Source organism: Myotis lucifugus, unplaced genomic scaffold (genome assembly GCF_000147115.1).
Source record: "Myotis lucifugus unplaced genomic scaffold, Myoluc2.0 scaffold_325, whole genome shotgun sequence".
NCBI lineage: Eukaryota > Metazoa > Chordata > Mammalia > Chiroptera > Vespertilionidae > Myotis > Myotis lucifugus.
The window spans coordinates 82,293-104,360 of NW_005871373.1; the positions used below are offsets into that span (position 1 = coordinate 82,293).

The 22,068-nt window shown below is 53.4% G+C and overlaps 1 protein-coding gene across 7 annotated transcripts in view; it reads right to left on the minus strand.

Annotated features, from left to right (window-relative positions):
- Positions 1–22,068, minus strand: part of IL1R2 (interleukin 1 receptor type 2) — a 32,755-nt gene that overhangs the window by 9,069 nt on the left and 1,618 nt on the right. For 5 of the 7 annotated variants that reach the window (XM_023764267.1, XM_023764262.1, XM_023764264.1 and 2 more), the window contains exons 2-4: positions 8,563–8,689; positions 6,441–6,702; positions 1,660–1,840 (exon numbers count right to left, since the gene is read on the minus strand). In XM_023764267.1, the coding sequence (XP_023620035.1) occupies positions 1,660–1,840; positions 6,441–6,702; positions 8,563–8,632 (513 nt within the window). In that variant the 5' untranslated portion in view covers positions 8,633–8,689. Of the gene's footprint in view, positions 1–1,659; positions 1,841–6,440; positions 6,703–8,562; positions 8,692–15,043; positions 15,125–22,068 lie in introns of those variants that run through there. The other 2 variants (XM_023764263.1, XM_023764269.1) reach the window with 2 other exon arrangements.

Genomic DNA, 22,068 nt, shown 5'->3' on the forward strand with positions numbered 1-22,068 from the left:
CTGAGCACCCGGGACATCCCGTCCGACCGCTGTTGGGCTCCATGCGTCTGTCAGCCCACGCGAGGGCCTCATGCACGGTGCTCCGCCGCGGGCCCGTGGCCGCTTCGCAGAGGGAGCAGGTGTCAGGTGAAATCAGTCGGCCACGGCCCCACAACAGCCAAATGGAAACACACAGGGCTCTAACCCGGAGCGGGGACACCCGGCCCGTGCTCTTTCCTATGCAGGCACGGCCTCTTACCCGTCCTGTTGACTCTTCCTAAACCAGGAAAGAATCCAGTCCCTAATTGGGTGCCGATTTCATAGGGGCTGCTACTTCCTTCTACTTCCAGAACATCATTTACGTTTGCAGCATTCACTGATATAATATACATATATCTTGAAGTTGTAATACCAGTCAACTGGCTAACCCATTTTTTTTCTAAAAAGCCACATTTTAATAATTATGACAAAATTATAGATAATGTTGATTGAGATTATACTAGAAAATTAGGTTTCAATAGATTGAGGAGTAACACGTGTATTTCATAAATGAAAGTCCCTAACTTCTTTTTCTCTTGCCCTCTGGAAATACCTTTAATGCCTTTGCAATTAGCAAAGCAGTACAACATAAAAACGTAATGTAACACTGACTTATAAAAATAGAAAGTGAATACTTTATCCTCAAAACATCATTGTTGTTTCAATGTATATTCCTCCATATTTTTAAATATATTAAACCATATTTTTACATAACTAGGAAATATAACATGTCATTTAAAGCCTTTAAACTATAGCAGTATTGTATTTTTTCTTCTATGTTTTGTAAATACTTATGATAGTCCACTGTTCCTATGAGATGAAATTAGTTTAACCAGTCCCTCATGGTGAGCATTTTCTTGTTTCCAGTATCTTCTTATAAGCAGTGCTTCAGTAAACATGTGAGTACATCGTGTAATATATACTTGTCTCACTTCCACATACATTTTTAAATGGACCTAATTCTTGATTAAAGGGCCAATTTCTGTCCACGATTAAACAAGTAACTGTACTTTCCAATATCAGTCTACAGTCTGTATCAGTACTGTTTATGTGAAGGGCCAGATAGTGTGTGCGGCCCACAGTGTGCATGGCCTTGGACCATACCCAGCTCTCCCATTGCAACAGGAACGGTGGCCGGGCCTGGTACAGCGCTACCGAGGCACGAGAGCTGGAGTCCTGTTACTCACATGTCATAAGAGAGTGCGATTCTTTTACATTTTTTAGCCGTTTAAAAACGTGAGGACTAGCCTCTCTTGCAGAAACAGGTGGCGCCTCCGTGTGGCCTGCGGCTGCGTTGCCCGTGCCAGGCCCACCTACTACGAGCTGATGGTAATATTTATTCGGCCAGGCAAGAGAAGGAGGTGTGTTTGTACTTACTCCTTTCACCAAAAGTTGTGCATAAGTTGTTAAATGAACCAACAATTGTTTTCTGAATTTTAACAGACAAATAGAGTGAAAGATGTCTTTTTCAGCTGTTATTTACATGGGATTCATTTCATATCCTCAAATCATCACTCGAGAATGAGCCACAGAGGGATCAATAGAGCATATTGACCATGGTCCTTTATAATTAAGGCCTTTTATCTCTTTCTCGTGGCAGTAAAGTGCACAGTAATTCAACACCACTTGTTGGAAAGGTACCTTGTACCACTGAATCTTCAGGTCAGTTTTGTTCTTGGCGAATTCACTCAGTTCAGGGCAGACTAAGGAGCCCGAGGCCGCGACGGTGAGCACCTGCGGGTAGGAGACAGCGGGCAGCGAAGCGTCTGTGTTCTCTAGCACCCTGAGGTCCAGGGCCATCTGGTCACAGTACGAGGCATTTCTGATTTAAAAGGGGAAAAGGTAATGAATGGCAAGGCAAAATAAACGTAAATCTAAAAGAAATTAGGAACAATTTCCCTAGTCCTATTAAATTCTGCATTTTTTAGTCGTATGGTGATACTTTGATCCCTGATCCTTTTGAATCCTTGGGGGGACAAAGCAAGCACCACATCATAAATGTTATTCGAAATGACGATATATTCTGAATTTTTCCCAGAAGGCCCTTCACCAGCCTGATCGCAACACCACCACGGCCTACACCCGCCAGTTTCTGGGCTCCTTGAGCCAATGTGCCTGCCTCCTGGGTCAGGGGACATGTCCTCATACAGGAAGTGCTCCGAGGGCCACCATCTCTTATACAGAAAAGCCCTTTACTTCTCGGGGAGTCACTGGTAGCTGAAGTCTAATTTCAGAAAACTGCTGAGAACTGAGTATAAAATCTAGAGATGTTTGCACGCTGCCTGGGGGACACTAACTCAATGAGTCTGTTTGTTTGGATTTTAATTTTTTGTTGTTGTTGGGATAACTGTAATCTCAATATCATGATCCTATCAACACCCTAGAACTGGGAAATGGCACAGGCAACTCGTGTCTAGAAACATGGAGGAGACGGCAGGCGACAGAGGATATGAACTACAACTGAGCTTTGTCGTTATCTCACTAACTTTCTAGCTACCTAAGAAGCTACCTAAGAGATGAACAAACATTTTATGCACAAAGAAATACAAAAAGTTAACTATTGCCTTGAAAAATGCACATCAAGGAGACATGAGCCAGGACCAACCTCCAGGGCAGCCCGCGCCTCCCAGCGGCTCCCCGACAGCGGCGAGGAGGGCTGCTGGCCTGGCTGGGGCTGCAGGCATCCGCACTCATGCTCCAGCACCGAGAGCCAGAAATTATTAGTATCTCATGTTTAGGTGGGGAAATTACCTATACAGAAATTAAGCAATTTCCTATGACCATACAGCTGCTAAGAGGTCAAAGCAGGGCTGAAACCCAGCAGGGCCCTTGGGAAAACCCTTAAATTAGGACGATATACTGAGAGTCACAAACCTGTTCACATTATTGATAAAGTGATTCCCCTTGAGCAAGATACTCCATGAAAGGGCCCCAACAGAAAGAGGGGGGAGTCATGCCATCGCCACTCTTATTCCCCATGGAGTGTGGTTTCCCCACAACAAAAGTGTGGGTGTCATTAGTGTTGTTCTCTACACACATCCATCCTCCCATCCTGCGCACACAGTGGGGTTGCACATCCTGGCCCCACTGTGAGAGGGGCAGCTACTTGACTGTAGTCACTTCTATACCAGGGAGCCCCTCAGAGCATGCTTTGTCTTGGTAGAGGGACCAACGTTCAGTCTGGGTCCCCAAGCATGTGCCCAGCCCTCCTGGCTTGCTGCCTGGGTGACAACCTTGCCCTGTTGTTCGAAACCCTGAGACTAGAGGGTCACGATTTGGCAGCTCGGCTCCGCCCCCCACCCCACCCCCCATTGACAGAAAGGCCCCTCGGGTGCTACACCTCAAGACCCTCAAGACTTTAAAAGTCTCATGCCTTCTGGCTGTAAATGCCAAAGGGGATTGTGGCAACTGCTGGTGATTCTAGGTCTTTTGGATCCCAACCTTGGACAGGAAGAGAGTTTTAGCGATCAGCTAGGCCAGTGGTTGGCAAACTGCGGCTCGGCAAACCATGGCTCGCGAGCCACATGCGGCTCTTTGGCCCCTTGAGTGTGGCTCTTCCACAAAATACCGACTTCTGTGCATGGGCCACGAAGTTTCAATCGCACTGTACGTGCGTGCCCACACGTGGTATTTTGTGGAAGAGCCACACTCAAGGGGCCAAAGAGCCGAATGGGCTAGCGGCTAGACAGGGGGGGGGCCCAAAAAACCTGACCCCCAAAAAGGGGTTTCCACTTCCCCTCAATTCCAGATCTCTACTTTTCTAGAAGAATGGGAAACAAAACAAGAATATTAGCTAGGATTTTTTAGTGAAGTGTAACAACCTTCTTTAAGACAAACATGACTCAGCTGTGTCCCCCTGATCTCTGCAGATCATCATTTGGGGGCAGTAAGCATCGCCGCTGGGGGAAGTGCCTTCTCTGCGTCGCTGTGGCGCTCCCCGGACTGGACACTCCACAGGCTGCGAGTCAGACCCGCCCAGCACCCTCCCGGGCACAGAACTGAGGCTGGAATTGCCAAGGAATCAGACCAAGATGGAAAATGGGAGGGTTCAGGTTCACATCCCTGTCATCCTGGCTCCACATTTTATTCTTTTTTTTAAACACACTTTTAGGTTTTCCTAGCAGTGCTCCTTAGGGGGGAAATGGGATTTTTGCACAAAAAAGAAACAAAAACTATGTATTTATAACTACTGTGCAATCACACATACATCTTCTTCCCTGGTACAGAAATGAGAGATGCTTGGCTTGCTTCCTAGGCAGGGTTCATTGACAGAAGGTAACACACACACACACACACACACACACACACACACGCCCCATCTGGGAATCTGGGACTGGGGCTGATGTTGTCTGAAACCCTCCTGTTCACTAGCAATCCCTTTGTGCTAAGAGTGTCACTTCCTTTGGTTCTCTTTCTAAACGTCAATGCTCATGAATATGGCTTCTCCGGAAATAAACGAGTTTCTGAAGCCTGAATGAGTTTCTAAGCTGCCAGAGGCGTGGGGGCAGCCTAGGGAGGGAGCAGCCCCTGCAGAGGCCAGCAGCTCCACTTCCCAGCCAGGCCAGCAGGCGGCCCTAGTCCTTCAGAAAAACTAGGCCAGGGAGTTGCCAACATCTCCAGCAGGACACCTAGGATCTCTCCTTCACAAAGCAGCAAGGGCCAAGGCCATTCACCAGAGAAAGGACAGTCTTTCCAACAGGAAAACAGGACAGCCACATGCAACAGAATGAAGCTGGGCCATTACCTTAGCCATATATAAAAGTTAACTCAAAATGGGTCAGAGACCTAAACAGGAGAGCTAAAACAATAGAAATTCTTAGAAGAAAACACAGGGGAAAGCTTTATGACATTGGCTATGGCAATGGTATCTCGGATGTGACATCAAAAGCACAGGCAACCCAAGAAAATACAGATAAATTGAGCTTTATCAAAATTAAAAACTTCTGTGCATTAAAAGAACATTATCCACAGAGTAAAAAGGCAATCCATGGAATGGTAGAAAATATGGCTAGCCTATCCCTCCCCCCTAAAAAAAAAAACACAGAAAATAATAAGTGTTGGTGAGGATGTGGAGAAATCGGAACCTTGTACATTGCTGGTGGGAATGCAAAACAAGGCAGCCACTGTGGCAAACAGCATGATGGCTCCTCCAAAAGCTGACATAGATTCACCGTATGATCCACCAACTCCACAGATATATGTATACCCATGCTCATTAAGTATTATGCACAATAGCCAAAAGGCAGAACAAATGTATTGATAGATAACAGATAACCAAAAGGTGGTCTATACTTACAATGGAATATTGTCTTAAAAAGAAATGAAACCTGGTGCATTGCACAACGTGAATGAACCTTGAAAACGTTATACCGAGTGAAGGAAGCCAGGCACCAGAGGCCAAGTGCTGCCTGACTCCACTTGCATGCGGTCCCCAGAGGAGTCAAACCCACAGCAACGGAGGTAGGGTGGCTGTGCAGGGGCTGGGGGAGGGGAATGAGAAGTGGTGGTTGTTTAATGGGTACAGAGTTCCAGTTTGGGGTGATGAAAAGCTCTGAGCTGACGGTGGTGATGGCTACACAGCAGTGTGAATGTGCTTAACGCCACTGGGTTGTACAGTTTAATCCATAATAAGAGAGGAATATGCTGCGGAGAGCTACAGGAGGGGGCAGGGCAGCAAGCTATGAGGGGGAGAAGGGGGGAGTGGGTAGGGGGAGCTACAGGAGGGCAGCAGCGACCTACTGGCGCACGGATTTGTGCTCAGGGCTACTAGTGGATTACAATGGTAAACGTTAGGTTATGCATGTGCTACCACCTGAGCAAACGCTTTCTCACGCAGGGAATACTCAGCTCCACACCAGCTCCTGGGAGAACCTCATGTGTGAGCTTCATCCCTCACATGTAGATAAGCAGTTCTAATGTCTCCTCAGGTTTCAGGTTCCATCCTCGTGTTCATGTGGACGGAGCAGGGAACAGGTGACCGTGTCCCCTCCTGGAGCGTACATTCTGAGGGGCAGACCCAGGGGCAGGCTGGCCCTCCACGGCATTCGGGAGAGCCAATTAATGTCTGACCTACAGAGCAGGCTCACTTTTACGTTGGTAATTTTGTATGGCCCATGAATGATGTTATAGATAGCCAAATGCCCTTGGCAGAGAAAAGGTTCCCCACCCCTGGGGTAGACAAACATGAACTACACACACACATGCGGCAGAGGAAGGAAATCCTGGCCAATAAGCAGAGTGTGACAGGGTGGCTGAGAGGTGATGTCTGCGCGAGGACCTAAGTGGGGGCCAGGGAGCCATGAGAACATCTGGGGTGGCTCTCGCATGGAGGTATCTCAGACCAATGGAGAGGACAGCAGACTGCATGCAGGCCCCACTGGAGCATGTGCACAGAGCCCCGCCCACCATGTTCCGGGGCCTACCTGACAGTGCAGAGGTAGGTGCCTGAGTCGCCCCGCTGGGCGGGCAGGATCCAGAGGTCACCATCCTGGACCCACACTCGCCCGTCTTCCCCGGGGGCTGGCACGGCAGAACCGCTCTTGCGCCAGGTCACGGTGCCGCGGGGACTGGCAGTGGCCCCCAGCCAGTACCGCGCCTGGGGGCACCTCAGGACCACAGGCTCCCCTTCCACCTTGAGACTGGTTTTAAAATGCTTGCCGCGGTCCTGGCAGCTCCCTGCAGCCACTGGAGGAAGAGAGACCCATCAGTCTTGGTGGCTATCCCGCGGTGGCGTACCCAAGGGCACAGCGCCCCCCTGACAGTGAGGCGCCCTCTGGGCCCTCTCACCCTCTTGTTATAATGGTTTCAAAGCTCTCAAATGGCAACTTCAGGTTTACTATTCATTCCGATTTTATGGGGAAAGTTAAATCAGGTTCACAAAAAATAATGGTGACAAAAAATAAAGATGAAAATGTTTGCCAGGTTTTTCACTTGGCCACTCCTTATTTTTAAAGTGGCTCTTAGCTGAGTTCAGACACAAAACTGAGCTTAGTCCCCACAGGGGTGTGGTTACAGCCCAAAGGCCCTGGGTCCAGCAGGAATGAGGCTGCTCAGAGGAGCACCAAGATTGTCCTTGCATTGCATTTGTTTTCTTTTTATTGTATTTATCGAGGTAACATCTATCTATACTAATAAAAGAGTAATATGCTAATTAGACCGGGAGACCTTCCAGAGACCTTCCGGACGTCCTTCTGGACAAAGCCGGGGGCTTGGCCGGCCTGCAAACCACCCCCAGGCCCTCACCCAGGCCACCCAAGCCCCCAGCCCAGGCTGCCCCACCCTCAGCAGGGACCTCTACCCCCCAGTGGGGCCATGGCCAGCCTGCAAACGGCCCTCAGTCCCCGCCCCCAGCAGAGACCCCCCCACACTCCAATGGGGGCATGGCCAGACTGAAAACTGCCCCAGCCCCTCACCCAGGCTGACACCGCCCCCAGTGAGGACCCTCACCCCAACTGGGGTGTGGCCAGCCTACAAACCCTCGGCAGCTCCTTGCCCAGGCCATTCCCATCCCCCAGCAGGGACCCCCCACCCCAATTGGGGTGTGGCTGGCTTGCCAACTGCCCCAGGCCCCTTGCCCAGGCTGGCTCCACCCCCCGAGGGGACCCCCACCCTGATCCGGGACCCCTTTCAGGGCAGACCAGCCAGCCCCCACCCATGCACCTGGCCTCTATCTATACTAATAAAAGGGTAATATGCTAATTAGACTGGACATCCTTCCAGACTAAGCCATGGTGGCGGGGCCAAGGCACAGGCAGTTAGGGGTGATCAGGCCAGCAGGGGAGAGCAGTTAGGGGGATACAGCCGGCAGGCAGGAGAGCGCTTAGGAGCCAGTGGTCCCAGATTGCAAGAGGGATGTCCGACTGCCAGTTTAGGCATTCAGACAACCCCCAAGGGGTCCCGGATTACAGAGGGTGCAGGCTGGGCTAAGGGACACCCCCATCCCATGCACAAATTTCATGCACCGGGGCTAAGGGACACCCCCCTCCCATGCACAAATTTTGTGCACCGGGGCTAAGGGACACCCCCCTCCCATGCACAAATTTCGTGCACCGGGCCTCTAGTATATATATATAAAAGCCCAGTGACTGAAACAACTGGTGGCTGTGACGAGCACGGTGGCAGCCAACCAGCTTATTCCAGCCCCCGATCAGCCAGCCAACCACTGGTGGTCCTCCCCCCACCCTCCACCGGCCCTGCCCCAGATCTGCCCCGATCAGTGCGGGCCGGCCGGACCCCACCCATGCACAAATTCATGCACCAGGCCTCTAGTTTTACTAGATTTACTGAGGCAACATTGACTAGCAACATTATATACATTCCAGGTATATGACATTATAACTTGATATCTGTGTGCTCATTTGCATGCTCACCACCCAAAATCTAGTTTCCTTCCCTTACTATGTATTTGGCCCCTTTGACCCACTTTGCCCTCCCCACATCCGCCCCTCTGGCAACCACACCTTGTTTTTTGCTAACAGCAAAGTCTCCCTAGATAAACACCTGCTTCCCCAGACAAGCCCTTCCCAGCTGAGAGTCCCTTCTTACCCGTGCGTTCCTCAGGCTGAATGGTGAAGGCGGAGACACCCATCATCAACAGGTACAAGGTGAGCATCATTTCCAGCAACGTCCAGAGGCCCAGGGGCTTCGGGTCTGTGGCCCTGCACTTTGTAGCCTAGAGGAGAAGACAGAGGATCACCAGGGGCCACAACACCCAAAGGGAGAAGGTGCTCCCAGGGCAGATGCTGGGAGCTTCACCCAATAAGAGAAACCTTTTGCCTAGACTTTTTAACAAGAAAACTCAAAATTTGGAGATTTGCTCCTCTAGAGCTATCTTCACTGAACACATGTAATGTCAAATCCCACAATGCTCCGAATGACCTTGGGCTGGACCTTCCATACCCTAGTGTCTCTCCCAGAGTCCCCTGCCCTCCCTGCCCGCCCAAGATGCTCAGGGGCCTCTCCTCTTCCAGGTCTTTGCTCAGATCTTGCTCCTGGTGGGGTCTTCCTGACCTCCCGTATGAATGGACACCACCTCCTGCCCCAATGCTCCATGCTGTGCTTCCTGCTCTGTTACTCTCTAGGACACTCATGGTCCCTCTCCCCTCTCTCAAAGGTAAGCTGTACGTGCACAAGGATCCTACTTTATCTTATTCACAGTTATATCCCTTCCATTTGTTGAATGACTAAATGAGCGAATAGTGGTGAAGGCTGGGGGGGGATCAGGGGGGCTAGAATCAGTCAATGGGGGGACAAGGGGACATGTGCAATACTTTCAACAATAAAGGTTTTTTCAAATATATTTTTATTGATTTCAGAGAGGAAGGGAGAGGGAGAGGGAGAGAGAGATAGAAACATCAATGATGAGAGAGAATCATTGATTGGCTGCCTCCTGCTCACCCCACACTGGGGATCGAGCTCACAACTCAGGCATGTGTCCTTGGCTGGAATTGAACCTGGGACTCTTCAGTCCGCAGGCCAATGCTTTATTCACTGAGCCAAACCAGCCAGGGCTAATGATTTTTTTTTAAATGAGTGAATGAATCACTACAAGTCAAAAGGTCCTCATTTTACTTGTCAGAGAACGTTTTCTGTAGTCCTTATAGGCTTCCTCCATATGGTTTAACTTTTATATTACATACAATCTGACAAGCGCTGAGGGGGTCTATTCATTGCTAAGTCTCTGATGTAGGGCATCCAGGGGAAAAGCAAAATGAGGCCCCAAAACTGAATAATGTACCAAGTTTGTGAAACCCTCCTCCTCCCCATAAATGTCTCCAAGATGATCAAATGCCTCTGTCGTTCCCTGTAGCCCCTCCCACTCTGTATCACAATGTCTGTTATTTCGGAGAGCCATTGCCACAACTCTGCTAACAAACCACCCAAAACTGAATGGCCTAAAGCAGCATAATTTATTCTTGCTCACAAGTCTGGGGTCCGATGGAGCTTGGCTGACCTAGTTTAGGCTAGGTTAGGCTTGGCGCCAAGCTTCAGATGGCTCTCACCCTCCTTGGACAAGTGTCTCCTGGGAGATGATCTCATGTGATAGCAAAACACAAGCAAAGTGAGCAAACGCACTCACAGCTTTGCTCAGGACTGGCTCACTCTTGTCTGCCCACATTCCATTGGTCAAAGCAAGTCACATGGCCAAACCTGCCATTACAGGGGCGGGGAAATGGCCCCACCTCCAGTGGGAGGAGTTGCAAAGTTGCACCAGAAGGGGAAAGAAATGGGAGCAGCCATGCCAACGGCCATACCTGCTTCTTGTCTGTCCCCCCCCGTGGGTAGGGACAGCCTTGAGGACCGAGGACCGGTCTCCATCATAGCCTTCATGGCCTACACAATGCCCAGGCCCAGAAAGTACCAGGCAATAGTGATGACTAAGAGTCTAATAGGAAGTTGGGAGTGATGAGTAAATCCAGAACCAACCCCTACCACCACTCATCCCCCATTTCCTGGAAGGAGTTTGGGATTCCCCTGGAGCAGATGGGATTCTCAGTGGCTCACAGCACACCCAGATGGCTCCTGATGTCCCGGGCAGGGCTGACCCTGCGGAGTGGCCCTGCGCTCCAGGAGCCTCCCTCGGCAGGGAGGCCCAGCAGAGGCACGGCCTCAGAGCTGCGGCTTGAACCCCACTCCATGATGAGGAGCAGTGATTAAGGTGGCAGAGAGTCTCCCCTTAGCTGGGTGTCTGCCCGGGCTGTCTCCCCTAAGCTCTTCCTATGCTGCATAGGCCCATCCTCTGCATGTTTCTGGAAGTTAATATTCCTTAACTTTACCTCTATCGCACCCTCTGGCTCATCAGGCCACCTGGTTACCAAAAAGGTCCTATCAGCACTGACCAAGCTGCCTGTGCCTCCGGACACTCGTTAGCGTGCCGTGTCCCCAGCTGCGCAGGCCTCAGCCCGGCTCACTGGGTCCCTGGGAAGGATATGAAAGGGGCAGGACCTCCACGCACCAGGTGTAACCAGCACTACGCACCCTGACACTAGTAAGTGAGTGAAGTCCGAATGTTGATACAGGGACTGGTGTAACAGTGACAGCTGTTGTGCTAAACACAGCGTTTCTTCTCCTGTTTACCCGTGCTGGGAACAGTATGCCAGTTTCACAGATCATATAGTAGAAGAGGTTAAAGAGGTTCCGTGTCTTGGCCAACACCTGACAGCTAGTAAATAGGGGATGGAGTTTAAACCCACAGCCCTCACACTTCAAAAAGAAGCTTCTGTGGCAGGTGCCATAGTTTCCTCCTCCATCTGTCCTCCCTGCTTCCCCAATAACAACTGCCAGACTCAACCAAACAAATCACCATCCCACACAAAGACTGCATTTCCCATCCTCCCTTGCAACTGGGAGTGGCAACATGACAAAATCAGGGTCAATAAAATGCAAGTGGACATGGATGGTCCACCTGGAAGTCTACTTGAAAGTCTCCACCACTCTTCCCTCCCGTGGCCTCGGCCAGGGGAGAGCTGGCTTGCAGCACCACCTTGGGCCACAGCTGCGGACCCCTTGTTGAGAGTGATGGGGTGCAACAGAGGAGGGTGGCTTCGTGGAGCTGCCCCGCCCAGCCTGCCTGCCTTTACATGCTCAGGTTTCTGTCCTGCACAGCAAACCTAGCCCCTGTGTGTTAGCCTCTCAGAGTTCAGGAAAAGGACGGGGTAAGAAGCCCTGCCGGGCACGGGTGCTCAGTGGTGTCTGATGATTGACAGGCAGGAGGAGCTGTGCAGCCGCCTCTTCGAGGAAAGCACCCCTCCCCCAAGTGCAGGTTCAGGCTTGGCTGGGACTATGTGAGGATTTGTAACCATGTTTAAACGCATTTTTCCACCAGAAAGTCAGGCTGCATCCATTCAGGGCAGCTGCTAGCTCAGGCTCCACAGAGCGACAGAGCTGGGAACCTGGGAGGTCTAGTCCTAGCCCTTTCTCAGGTGCGGGAAGTGAGTTGGCCGTTAACCCTCTTCTCACGATCACACATCTGGCCAGGGTTAGAAGTAGAGGTGTTTCAACAAGGACCCTGTCCCAATCAAACAACACTCTCCAATGCCCGCGTGCGGCAGCCACTCCCCCTCTCTCCGCCCAGACCCCCTCCGCCCAGGCCCCCTCCGCCCAGGCCCCCCGCCCAGAGAATTGCCTTGGTTTCTCTCTGTGGACTTTGGCAAAATAGCAGCTTTCCTGTGACCTTTCCAGGAAGTGGCCTCAGACAATAACCACAAACAGGTGGCAGCGATTGTTTTCAATAATCAAAGCCCCCGAAAGGCTGCAGCCCAACCCCGAGTGGGAAGCCGTCAGCCTTCGCAGAGCCCGAGGAAAAAGGATTTGTTTGCAGAGGTTTGCACCAAACACTGTGTGCCTGGCCCACTTTCCTTAAATGTCTTTGAGTTACAGGCATTCTACATTCCTGCTTGAATCCGAGTGGACCTTCTTACTGCAAGAAAGAAATGTTAGGGCAGCTTGTTCCAAGTATTTGAGTTACAATTTTATCCTTGTTTATTGTTGTTTTGTTTTTGTCAAATAACTATGTTTCTCCACACTCAGTGTAAAACCACAGAGGAATAGGATGACGAAAGCAGGGCCGGGAATTTTTTAAAAATGACCCAAAATGTGTGACGAGCTGAAAGAAGGAGAGAAAAATGAAATAAGCGGAGAGCGCTGGCACAGCCCGCACGGGGCGGGGAACACCCCAGAACATTGCACTTTGCTTTCTGTCTGTCTCCACCTTTTTCTGAAAGAGGTTGAGATGCTGGGCAGAAAACTCAGTCAGGTGGCACCGCCGCCCGAACCAGGGGGCAGGCCCTAAACATTCATGAAGTCCAACAGCCTCAGGCCTCAGGCACAGCACCGCCAGCGCCAGCTTGTGAAGTCAATTCCTAAAAACCCAAACATGTTTCAGGCATGTGGTGCCAACCTGAACCCAGGGGGGAATAAATACTTACATCCAAAAGAAGCTTGGAAACATGTTTAAATGCTAAGGTAAAGCAAAATATAAAGCGTTTCGAGCTAAGTCTCTGGACAGCACAGAGGGTGGAAGTTTGGGGGTAGGGAAGAGCCCCCGGAGCAGGAGGGGGACCTTTGCTGCCCAGGGCCATTTGGGATTTATAACGTCACTCGCTTAATACAATTCACTTAATATACATTCCTGCTGCTTTGAAAAAAGCTCCTACATTTATTAGAGTCCCATCTGTGGTTGCCTTGGCAGGGCCAGACCAAATGATTGCTGGGCCTTATACGGCCCGCGGGCCGGACATTCCCCACCTCTGCTCTAAAGATATGACCACTTTGAGGCAGCTTTTGTTGACAATTGTCCTGGCTCAAAGCAGAACTCTTAATGAGTCATCTATAAACTATTTTTGTTCTTTAAAAACGATAGGAGCCAGTTCCCCGCCCACCCCAGGACGAAGGGAGTGCGGAGCAGCACGGTGGGGCTCTCTCTGGTTTGCATGGCCGGGTCCGAATGGCAGTGTCTCGAGGGCCCTGACTCTGGTGGAGCTGAGGACACAGTGACTCAAAGGGAAAACCTGGACAGGTTGAGACTGGGCTCCCCCAAGGGCTACACTCTCTTATATTTTACTTTCTGCCAACAAGTACCTTACTCCCTAAAGCCATCCCTGTCAAACCTTCTGAACTCGACCAACTTCTTCCCTAAAACCACTGACTAAGAGTTTCAAGAAAACAGCTCATCTTCCCACTCCTTCACATCCTCTGCTCACACACTGGGTTCCCATGGAAGCCGAGTTATTCAGAGCCTCTGAGCTGGACCATCAAACAAAGACACTTTTTTTACAAACTTTCTTCTCCATCAGCCTGCCCACAGGCTAAGCCCGACAAGACCCCCTCCTCACCCCCTCCCCCCGGGCCCCCCGAGTGCTGAGGTGGGCACTCTTGGCACCCACCACGCACAGCCAGCAAGCTTCAGGTCCCCGGCCTGCATGCGTAAGAGGGATTCGCCGCTGAGCTCAGTGTCCAGTGAGCACGCGCCCTCGATACAAACAGGAAGGCATGGAAATAGACTCAGATACCTCCAGTAACTTAGCCGAGCCACGGGGCTGATGGAGTGACAGCCAGATGCAAGCCTGAGCCTACACGGTCCTGCCTTGATACTCATCCTCTGTTCGGCCATGAAGCTCAGCAGCTCACCCAGTCTTCCCGAGCCCAGCATCCTCCATAGCGGCCAAGCCACCCTCTTAAGATGGACTCTTCCAAGTCTCCAGGAGTACTTGTGGTCAGAAACTTCTCTGTCCTTTTCAAATACAAAATTTCCTTCATGTGAGCTCTACTTCTTGGTCAGCTTCCACCCCAGGCCGGCTCAGAAGTCTACATGTTCCGGAGCCCTGAGACCTAGGGAACCTGCACAGGGAGCGTTCTGGGAAGCAGGTGGACCGGAGAGTCTGGCTGAGTGGTCAGGAGGGCCCGCTGTCCCCGTGGCAGCCAGATGGGTCAGTGCCAGCAGGCAGACTGTGCGGCCTCTGCGAGGCTCCGGCTGCTGATCCCTGAAGTGGCTGTGGCCTGACGTGCATCAGGAGGGAAGGTGGCATGTGGTGGATAAAGGGGTGCACACCGAGTCGGCAGGAGAAAGCACTTGACAAGTGTTTGCCCTCAGCAGCATGTTCCAGAAGAGGCCCCGGAACGCAGGCGGAGTGACTTACAGAAGCACAGCTAGCAGACCCCAAGGAGGCGTCAGAGCACCCAGCCTGCGTCGGACTAACTCCTGCGAGGAGCCATCACACACCCAGAGCTCCCTGCTACAGTCAACAACTCAGCAAACACCAGGCACTACACTAGAAAGCGGGCAACTTTACCTAATGGAACAACAGACGATGTGAACATCCATGTTATAGAAGGACTAGAGGCCCGAGGCACGAAATTCATGCAAGGCCTTGGCCCCCGCCACCACAGCTTTGTCCAGAAGGAAGGACGGAAGGATGTCCGGAAGGATGTCCAGTCTAATTAGCATATTATGCTTTTATTATTATAGATGTTCAACATGTAAACACACACACACACACACACACACACACACACACACACAGCCTACCACGGAATGCGGATGCTTTCATTCAGACGACACAGAACAGGAGACTGCGGCCGATGCCCTCCTCGCTGTGAGCTGGCTCTGCCACAGAGGCATTTACCAATCTGGGTCACAGTTTCTTCATCTCTAAAAGGCAGGGGTTGGGCTGCTGAGAGTCACTACACCTCCAGGTGCACAGCCCTCTGCTCCAGCCTGGACGTGAGCTTCGTCTGAGCCCTGAGCACCGCTGTCATTTCCAAAGCCCCGAGTTGGGGGCTTCATCAGGAACCTCCAATGGGTCCCCCCACTCACTCACATCCCCAGACAGCAAAGGCAGAGCAGGACTCCAGGCCCCGATTCTCCGGAGCGCCCGCCTCCAGCTGCTTGGGCTGCTCACTGGGTGACGCTGATTAGTCACTGGGCTGGGCGCTGGCAGGGACAGGGGGCGGGAACAGGTGACACCCGCAGCCGAGATGCCTCAGCCCCTGCAATCGGAGTGGCAAACACCTCAGACATTCGAATTATCCATGAGCCACAGAACTTGCCCATTGAACTGCCACAGTCAGAAGAGACAAGGACCAAGCTCTAAACCGCCGGCAAGATCTAGCCAGCAGGTCCAGGCGTGTGTGCTTCCCTCACCGGGCGGCTGCGAGGCCTCTCAGAGCCTCTTCCAGTGTCCGCGTGGGCGTGGCTCACCGGTTTCTACAGCTGCCGCCGCAGCAGCAGCAGTCCCGGCCCACGTGGCCGCCCGCCTGTGCCTGCGCCCATCACCCACGGGTCCCGCTCACTCCCTGAGCTCACTCCCTGAACGCGAGCCAGCCTGGGACCCGAGTCCCGCAGAGGGAGGCCGGTGAAGCCAGAGCGACATTGGAGCAGCCCCGCAGCTTCGCCTGCCTTCCCTGGGACCCTTGCCCCAGGGAACCAGCCACTTGTGAAGGGAACTGGGGCCCGAGGCCGCGCTGTGAAGGACTCCCCGCTCGCACACAGCCCCCAGGATGCCCCCCAGAGGCACCAGCAGTGCCGCCAGCAGACTGCCCGGCCGAGAACCACTGTTTGAACTCAGTGGGACCCCATGGCACAGAAGGGTCGCCCAGCTGAGCCCCCGCAAATTCATGACATACAGAAAATGTGAGTTAGAATAAAGGTGTGTTTAAGCGACTCACTTGAGCAGCCATTGTTACGCGCGCTGGGCGACCAGAAATGCTCAGTCAAGAGCAGATCCGAGGCAGCAAATGGGAGCCGGGACAGGGCTGGCGAAGAAACACAGAGAAGAGGCCGCCGATGGACGGTAACAGGGAGACAGGAAAACTGCAAGGACAGATGCAAGAGCCGAAGGCCACGGGAGTTCGGGCCTCCAGAGCAGACACAGAGGGCCCTCTCCTCACGGTGCCCTCCGGGGCTTGGGGGGGTCAGGGTGTCGGCACAGACAGCTGGTGTGTAAGGAGCCCCGAGCCGTGAAGAGCAGAGGAACTTCTGTCCAGAAGCCTGCGTCTAGGATGGGACAGAGTCGGCACTGGCCCTGAGGGAATACTGTGACGTCACCTTCCTGTGGGTCTCCCTTCACTACCTCCGCTGCTTCTGCCACCGCGGCCCCAGGAAGGGGGAGCGCAGCCAGGAGGAGGGAGGAAGTAGATGGACGTGGGGCCCATTCCCGGCAGAAAGGGAAGTCGAGGAGGAGGCTCTGGGCTCCAGGGTGAAGGAGGGAAGACGCGAGAGGACGCGGGCAGATGCAGCTCCCTCTTCTGGGCTCAGAAACTGCAAAAGTAGAAGAGGAGGCGCTGGCGGCAGAGGCGCTTTCTCCTGCTCTTGGTCTGCTCTCGGGATCCCGCTGCAGCGAACAGGAGCCGAGAGCCTACGGCCATGAGGGAGGAGGGCGTGGCGGCATGGCGAGGGAGGGAGAGGGTCTGAGTCAGCTCCCTGCTAGCCTCGGGTCTTCGCCAACAAGGAGAGGGTCCAGCTGTTCCCCTGGGCCTCCCGTGCAGGAGACCGGCCTGGCAATGAGGAGCGAGACGCCCTGGAGCTGAGGCTGAGGGCACGCAGTCGGCAAGGAGCCGTGCGGCCCACTGTGGAACCGTGCTTACTGGCTGGTGAATAGCCACATAGGCCCTGACTCTCCACCCTCTGCCACCCCGGCGCCCGTGCTCCCCAGTGGTCCGCGTGGCCCCTGTGCTGACGGGCGGCACTTCGCCTGCGGGCTGGTAAACATTTGAGTATCACTGGCACTGGTGGCCAGCCCATGCGGGAGAACTGATGGCACAGCCAAGATGTGAGGGCCCGTGGAGCCAGGAGGCACCGTGGGACCATGTGGCGTGGGCTACATCATTGGCTCTGACTGGGCTGAAAGGCAGACGATGGGTTTTCCCAGCAGCAGATTCCAACACCCACGATGGCCAGGTCCAGGCGCCTCTCCGTGGGAGCCAGGGAAGACCCACAGGCCAGCAGGGGACTAGCCACCGCCCCTCACGCCTGGGGACACAGCCTCCCCTGTGCTCAGGTGCCTTCCTGGCTGGAAGAGGGTGCGAGGTGAGAAACTGAAAGACCGAGCTTCTCCCCAGAAGAGACAGCAGTTCCGAGAGAGGCCCACTGAGCCCATTAACAGGGGGCAGCGTGTACTGGTAGGTTTGACTCCTTTTTCCTGATGAAAAGGGGCCTCAGGAGACTCTTATTAGAAGAGTTAGTCAAGGTAACTCTTTTGTGGCATTGATCCGCAGTGAGTATAAATTTTGACCATACTACATACATCTCACTAATATTTCCTTCCAAAAGTGTTACAGCGCTAAGCAGATGGCATTTCTTTTTACACCAGCAGGTCGTCTTTACCCTCCGGGTGACGTGCCCACCGGAACGGCCTGGCCTCCGAGGGCCATAGAGGCAGCAGCATCCCCTGTCCTGTGTCCGGCGTGGCCATGAGAGAGAAGTCAAGCTCACGCACAAAAATAAAAGGTAGAAGCCTCCTGAGATGGATCTGCACTGGGTGGGGGACCCCGTGCTGCAGGGAGGCCGTCTTTGGCCTGAAGACAGCCTAGGCTTCCTGGGTTTCCACCGCCCCAGAAAGCCCCGCCAAGAAAACGTGCGCTCTACCCGGGCCTGGGCAAGGCCGCATTCCCTCGCTTGCCCTCGGGCTTCTCTCAGCTCTCCCACGCCAGCCAGCCTGCTCCCTGGTGGTAAGAACAGCTCCCTGGCACTGGCCATCTGAGAGCCAGGCTGCTCCCCTGCCCCTCAGCCGACCTCCCGAGCCACGCGATGTGGTAGAGAATCATGCTCACCAATATCTGGAGCTCTCCTGTTTGGGGGCACACACAGGAGTCCATTTCTCTGCACACGCGGCATGGCCGCATGACGGTGATCAGGCCGAGCCACTTCTCTCCTGGCGCCCTCCCCCAGCCCGTTCTGCGGCCACCGTGAGCCCTGAGCCTTGTTTGTCACACAGGGTGGCAGGCCGTGCTGCCAGGAGGCTGAGGTCCTCTCTATCCACGGCCCACGCACTGCTTCCTGCTGTCCGGGACAGCACACAGGTCACAGCCACCGAGGCCGGCAGAGCCCTGCAGCCTCTCTTCTGGCACCAGCCTCGTAAGGCCCCAGCGCCATCAGCCTGACACGCTGACCGCTGGCAACATGGAGCATGAGCCAGCCACTTGTGCTCTATTGAGCTACTGAGGTTATCACTGCAGAATAACGGACTGGCATGCACAGAGGTCAAAGGGCAGAGCTGGGCCTCAGACGCGTTTTCTATTGCTGTGTAGTCAACTGCCGCGCACTCAGTGGCTTCACGCCACACCCACCGATGAGCTCACATTGCTGGGGGTGGGCGTCTGGCCTCAGCTTGGATGGGGGTTGGACTCAGACTGACATCAGCGCTCAGGGTCCTTTTCCAAGTGCTCACGCTGCTGACAGAGCTCTGTGCTGTCATCTACCTGGAGGTCGCCACTTCCTGCCCCAGGGCCTCCCCACGCGGGCAGCTGTCGCCTCCAGCTCAACAGGACACCAGATGCTGCTTCACATCTCGGGTCTCTCGACTCTGACCTCTAGGCCTTCGTCTACGGAGCCCACTGGCTGCTCACACACACCCAGATGGTCTTCCTTTTATTAATGTCAAGTCAACCGCCTGGGGACCTAAATTACACCTGCAGAATTCCTTCCCCCTGCCCCAGCAGGTGACCTGGTCAAGCACGTGACAGCCCATCCTAGTCATACACCTACCCTCGCTCAAGCGGAGGGGCTTAGACAAGCCATGGGATCAGCTTCAAATTCTGCCTCTTCCAGACATTGAGGGAAATGCTCGGGGGAATAGAAGCGCTAGGAAGTGCAGGGTCATCCACAGCTTTGCATTGACCTCTTCTTTGCTCCTAAACAAGAACACCTCGCCTGCAGCCTTGCAGCACGGACATCACCGGGAGAAGTGCCAAGTCTCAGGCTCCACCGACCTGGCGAGTCAGAGCCATCTGCACGTCCACAAGACCTGGGGTCGAGGAGCACTGCCGCTAGGATTGGCTTATTTATTTATTTTTGTCAATCCTCATGCAAGGATACTTTTCCATTGATTTTTAGGGAGGAGGAGCAACAGAGAGAGGGAAACATTGATGTGAGAGAGGCACATCGACTGGTTGCCTCCCGCACGTGCCCTGACCACAGCCGGGGATGTGCCTGCAACCAAGGTACGTACCCTTGATTGGAATCAAACCTGGGGCCCTTCAGTCCGCAGGCCGACGCTCTATGCTCTATCACTGAGCCAAACCGCTAGGGCAGGATTGGCTTATTCTTAAATAAAGTGGGCACATGGAGTGAGCTCCGAGCGGCTTCTGAAAGAGCCTCGGGTCTGACGGTGATGACGACCATGATGCTGATGCTGTGAGGGTGTTGAAGATGGGGATGACAGCTAACACTGACCTTCCACCAGAGAGCAGGCGAAGTTTGAAAATGTATTATTTCTTTTCATTTTCCCAGCATTTTATGAACTACATGCTATTATTTTTGTTTTAAGAGATGAAGACATTGAGGCTCACAAATGTTAAAGAACTCCAAGCACAGTGGGACCATGTCATTGGCTCTGGGGGCGGAGTCTGAGACCTAGGAAACACAAAGAGCAGTGGTGGGCCCGGGGTTCGGGCCTCATCCTTCAGCTGAGGGTTGTAAGACCAGGTGTTAAGCTAACAAACTGGGATTCGGGCCAATCCCACCTGTAAATACGGATCATTCAGCCGCAGCATCGGTGCTCCTTTCCACAGATCATCCCGTCCGAGGGGCGGGCGCATCGGCTGGCCACAGGCCCGGCCACGCAGGCCTCCCGGTGGACTCGCGTCTGCAGTCCCCAGTGAAGTCCACGTATTCTTAAATTTCCTCTTGGCATGGCAGACACGTTTGGGTGGTGTGACTGCCTTCCAGAGATTCTTAAAGGTAACAAAGAACCCTGCTCTCTAACCCACCCTTTTCTTCTGATGAGTGAAACTAGCGTCCAGAAACATAAAGTTATGTTCCTAAGTCAAATAGTAAGGTAATAGCCACGTCTTAAACTGGCTCTTTGCCCCAAAGTCAAGTGCCACAACCATTTGCCTCCTGCGTTTAGGAAAGTATTCATGCTCATTGTGAAACAGAGGCTCTTCACTAGAGCATGCGTCAGAAACGCTTGCAGGGAGCTGAGTACAGCTTCTCAGACTTCTCTCTCGATTGTGCTACTGGTGAGTCTAATGCCCATTTATTCCATGAGAACCATCACACAAACGACAGGACAGAGCACGGGTTTGAAAGGAGAATAAGTCTCAGGGAGGAGGGTGAGAGGTGGAGCAGGCAGTGGCTCAGCTTCGATGCACTGATGCCTGGACTCCGACCCCAAGCCCCCGATGTCCAGGGCCCTGCACAGGTTTATGAAAGCTCCCAGGCAGTTCTAGTGCTCACAGGGCAGAGCCACTGGCGCAGGGTCTCTGAGGTGCGAGAGAACCCACATCTACCCGTCACTATTTTCCTCACGGCCCCGCTGGGACCGGCCCATCAGCTGGCCACAGACTCCCATCCTTCCCACCCCTTTGCCGTCCTCCTCCTTTAAGCAGCACTCTGTGGGCAGAGAACAGAACCGGTGATGCTGAGGTCAAGTTTCAGACGCGGATGGGCTCAGCTGTGCCTGCTGAGCCTGCTTCTCCACCTGTTACACAGAATAACCCTGCTTCACAGCCCCCTCTCCGGCACTCACGTCACGCCGCGGACGCGCTCTGTGAGTTCTGTTTCCAAAATGGCCTCCAAGGCTTTGGTGCTTGGATAACTCGTAGGTTTGCCACTGGACGTGAGACCTCATCTTACTCCCAAGACATGGTTCTCGACGTGGCTCCCAGACCAGCATCTGCATCGCCTTGGAAGTTAGAGATGCAAGTCCCGGCCGCACATGTGCGCGTGCGTGTGTGCATACACACAGGCATGCACACATGCACACGCATACACGTGTACACACGCATGCACACACAGTCAGTACGTCTGACAGGGCCCAGACTGTGCTGTAGCAAGCCCTTCAGGTGATGCTACGGGTCAGGTTTCAGAATCACTGGCCTAAGTGTCCCCAAATGTCCCATCAAGAGAGCAGGTCATGATCAAGGGTCCCTATAGAGAGAGCGGGCAGTGACCACATAGAAAGACAACCCACATCTATACGCCTTGCACCACTCAGTCCTTCATCACCAGAGGCCGACTGCAATCCTGGGGGGGGGGGGGTCCGGAGGGGGGACGGGCCTGTGAATCCTCTGTTCCCCTCATTGTTTGTGGTCCACCAGTTGGCCTTTGGAGGTCGGTGGGAGTGGGGCTGCTGAGGGGAAGGCCTGCTTCAGGGCCTGGAAGACGCTCCCAGGCCAACCAGGAGCAAGCGGACAGAGACCTCCTTCTCGCCTTGTAGGACAATCACATGGGCTAAAAGACACCTGAAGTGGACAAGACCTCGCGCGGTGAAGTTCAAGGCAAGGGCTCCCTTTTATTCCTCACCGACCTGGTGGCAAGGAACCCTCTGTTCTCTTGGGAAGGCAGAGCCCAGAGAAGCAGGCCAGGGAGAGGGCAAGCGTAGTGGGCAGGAT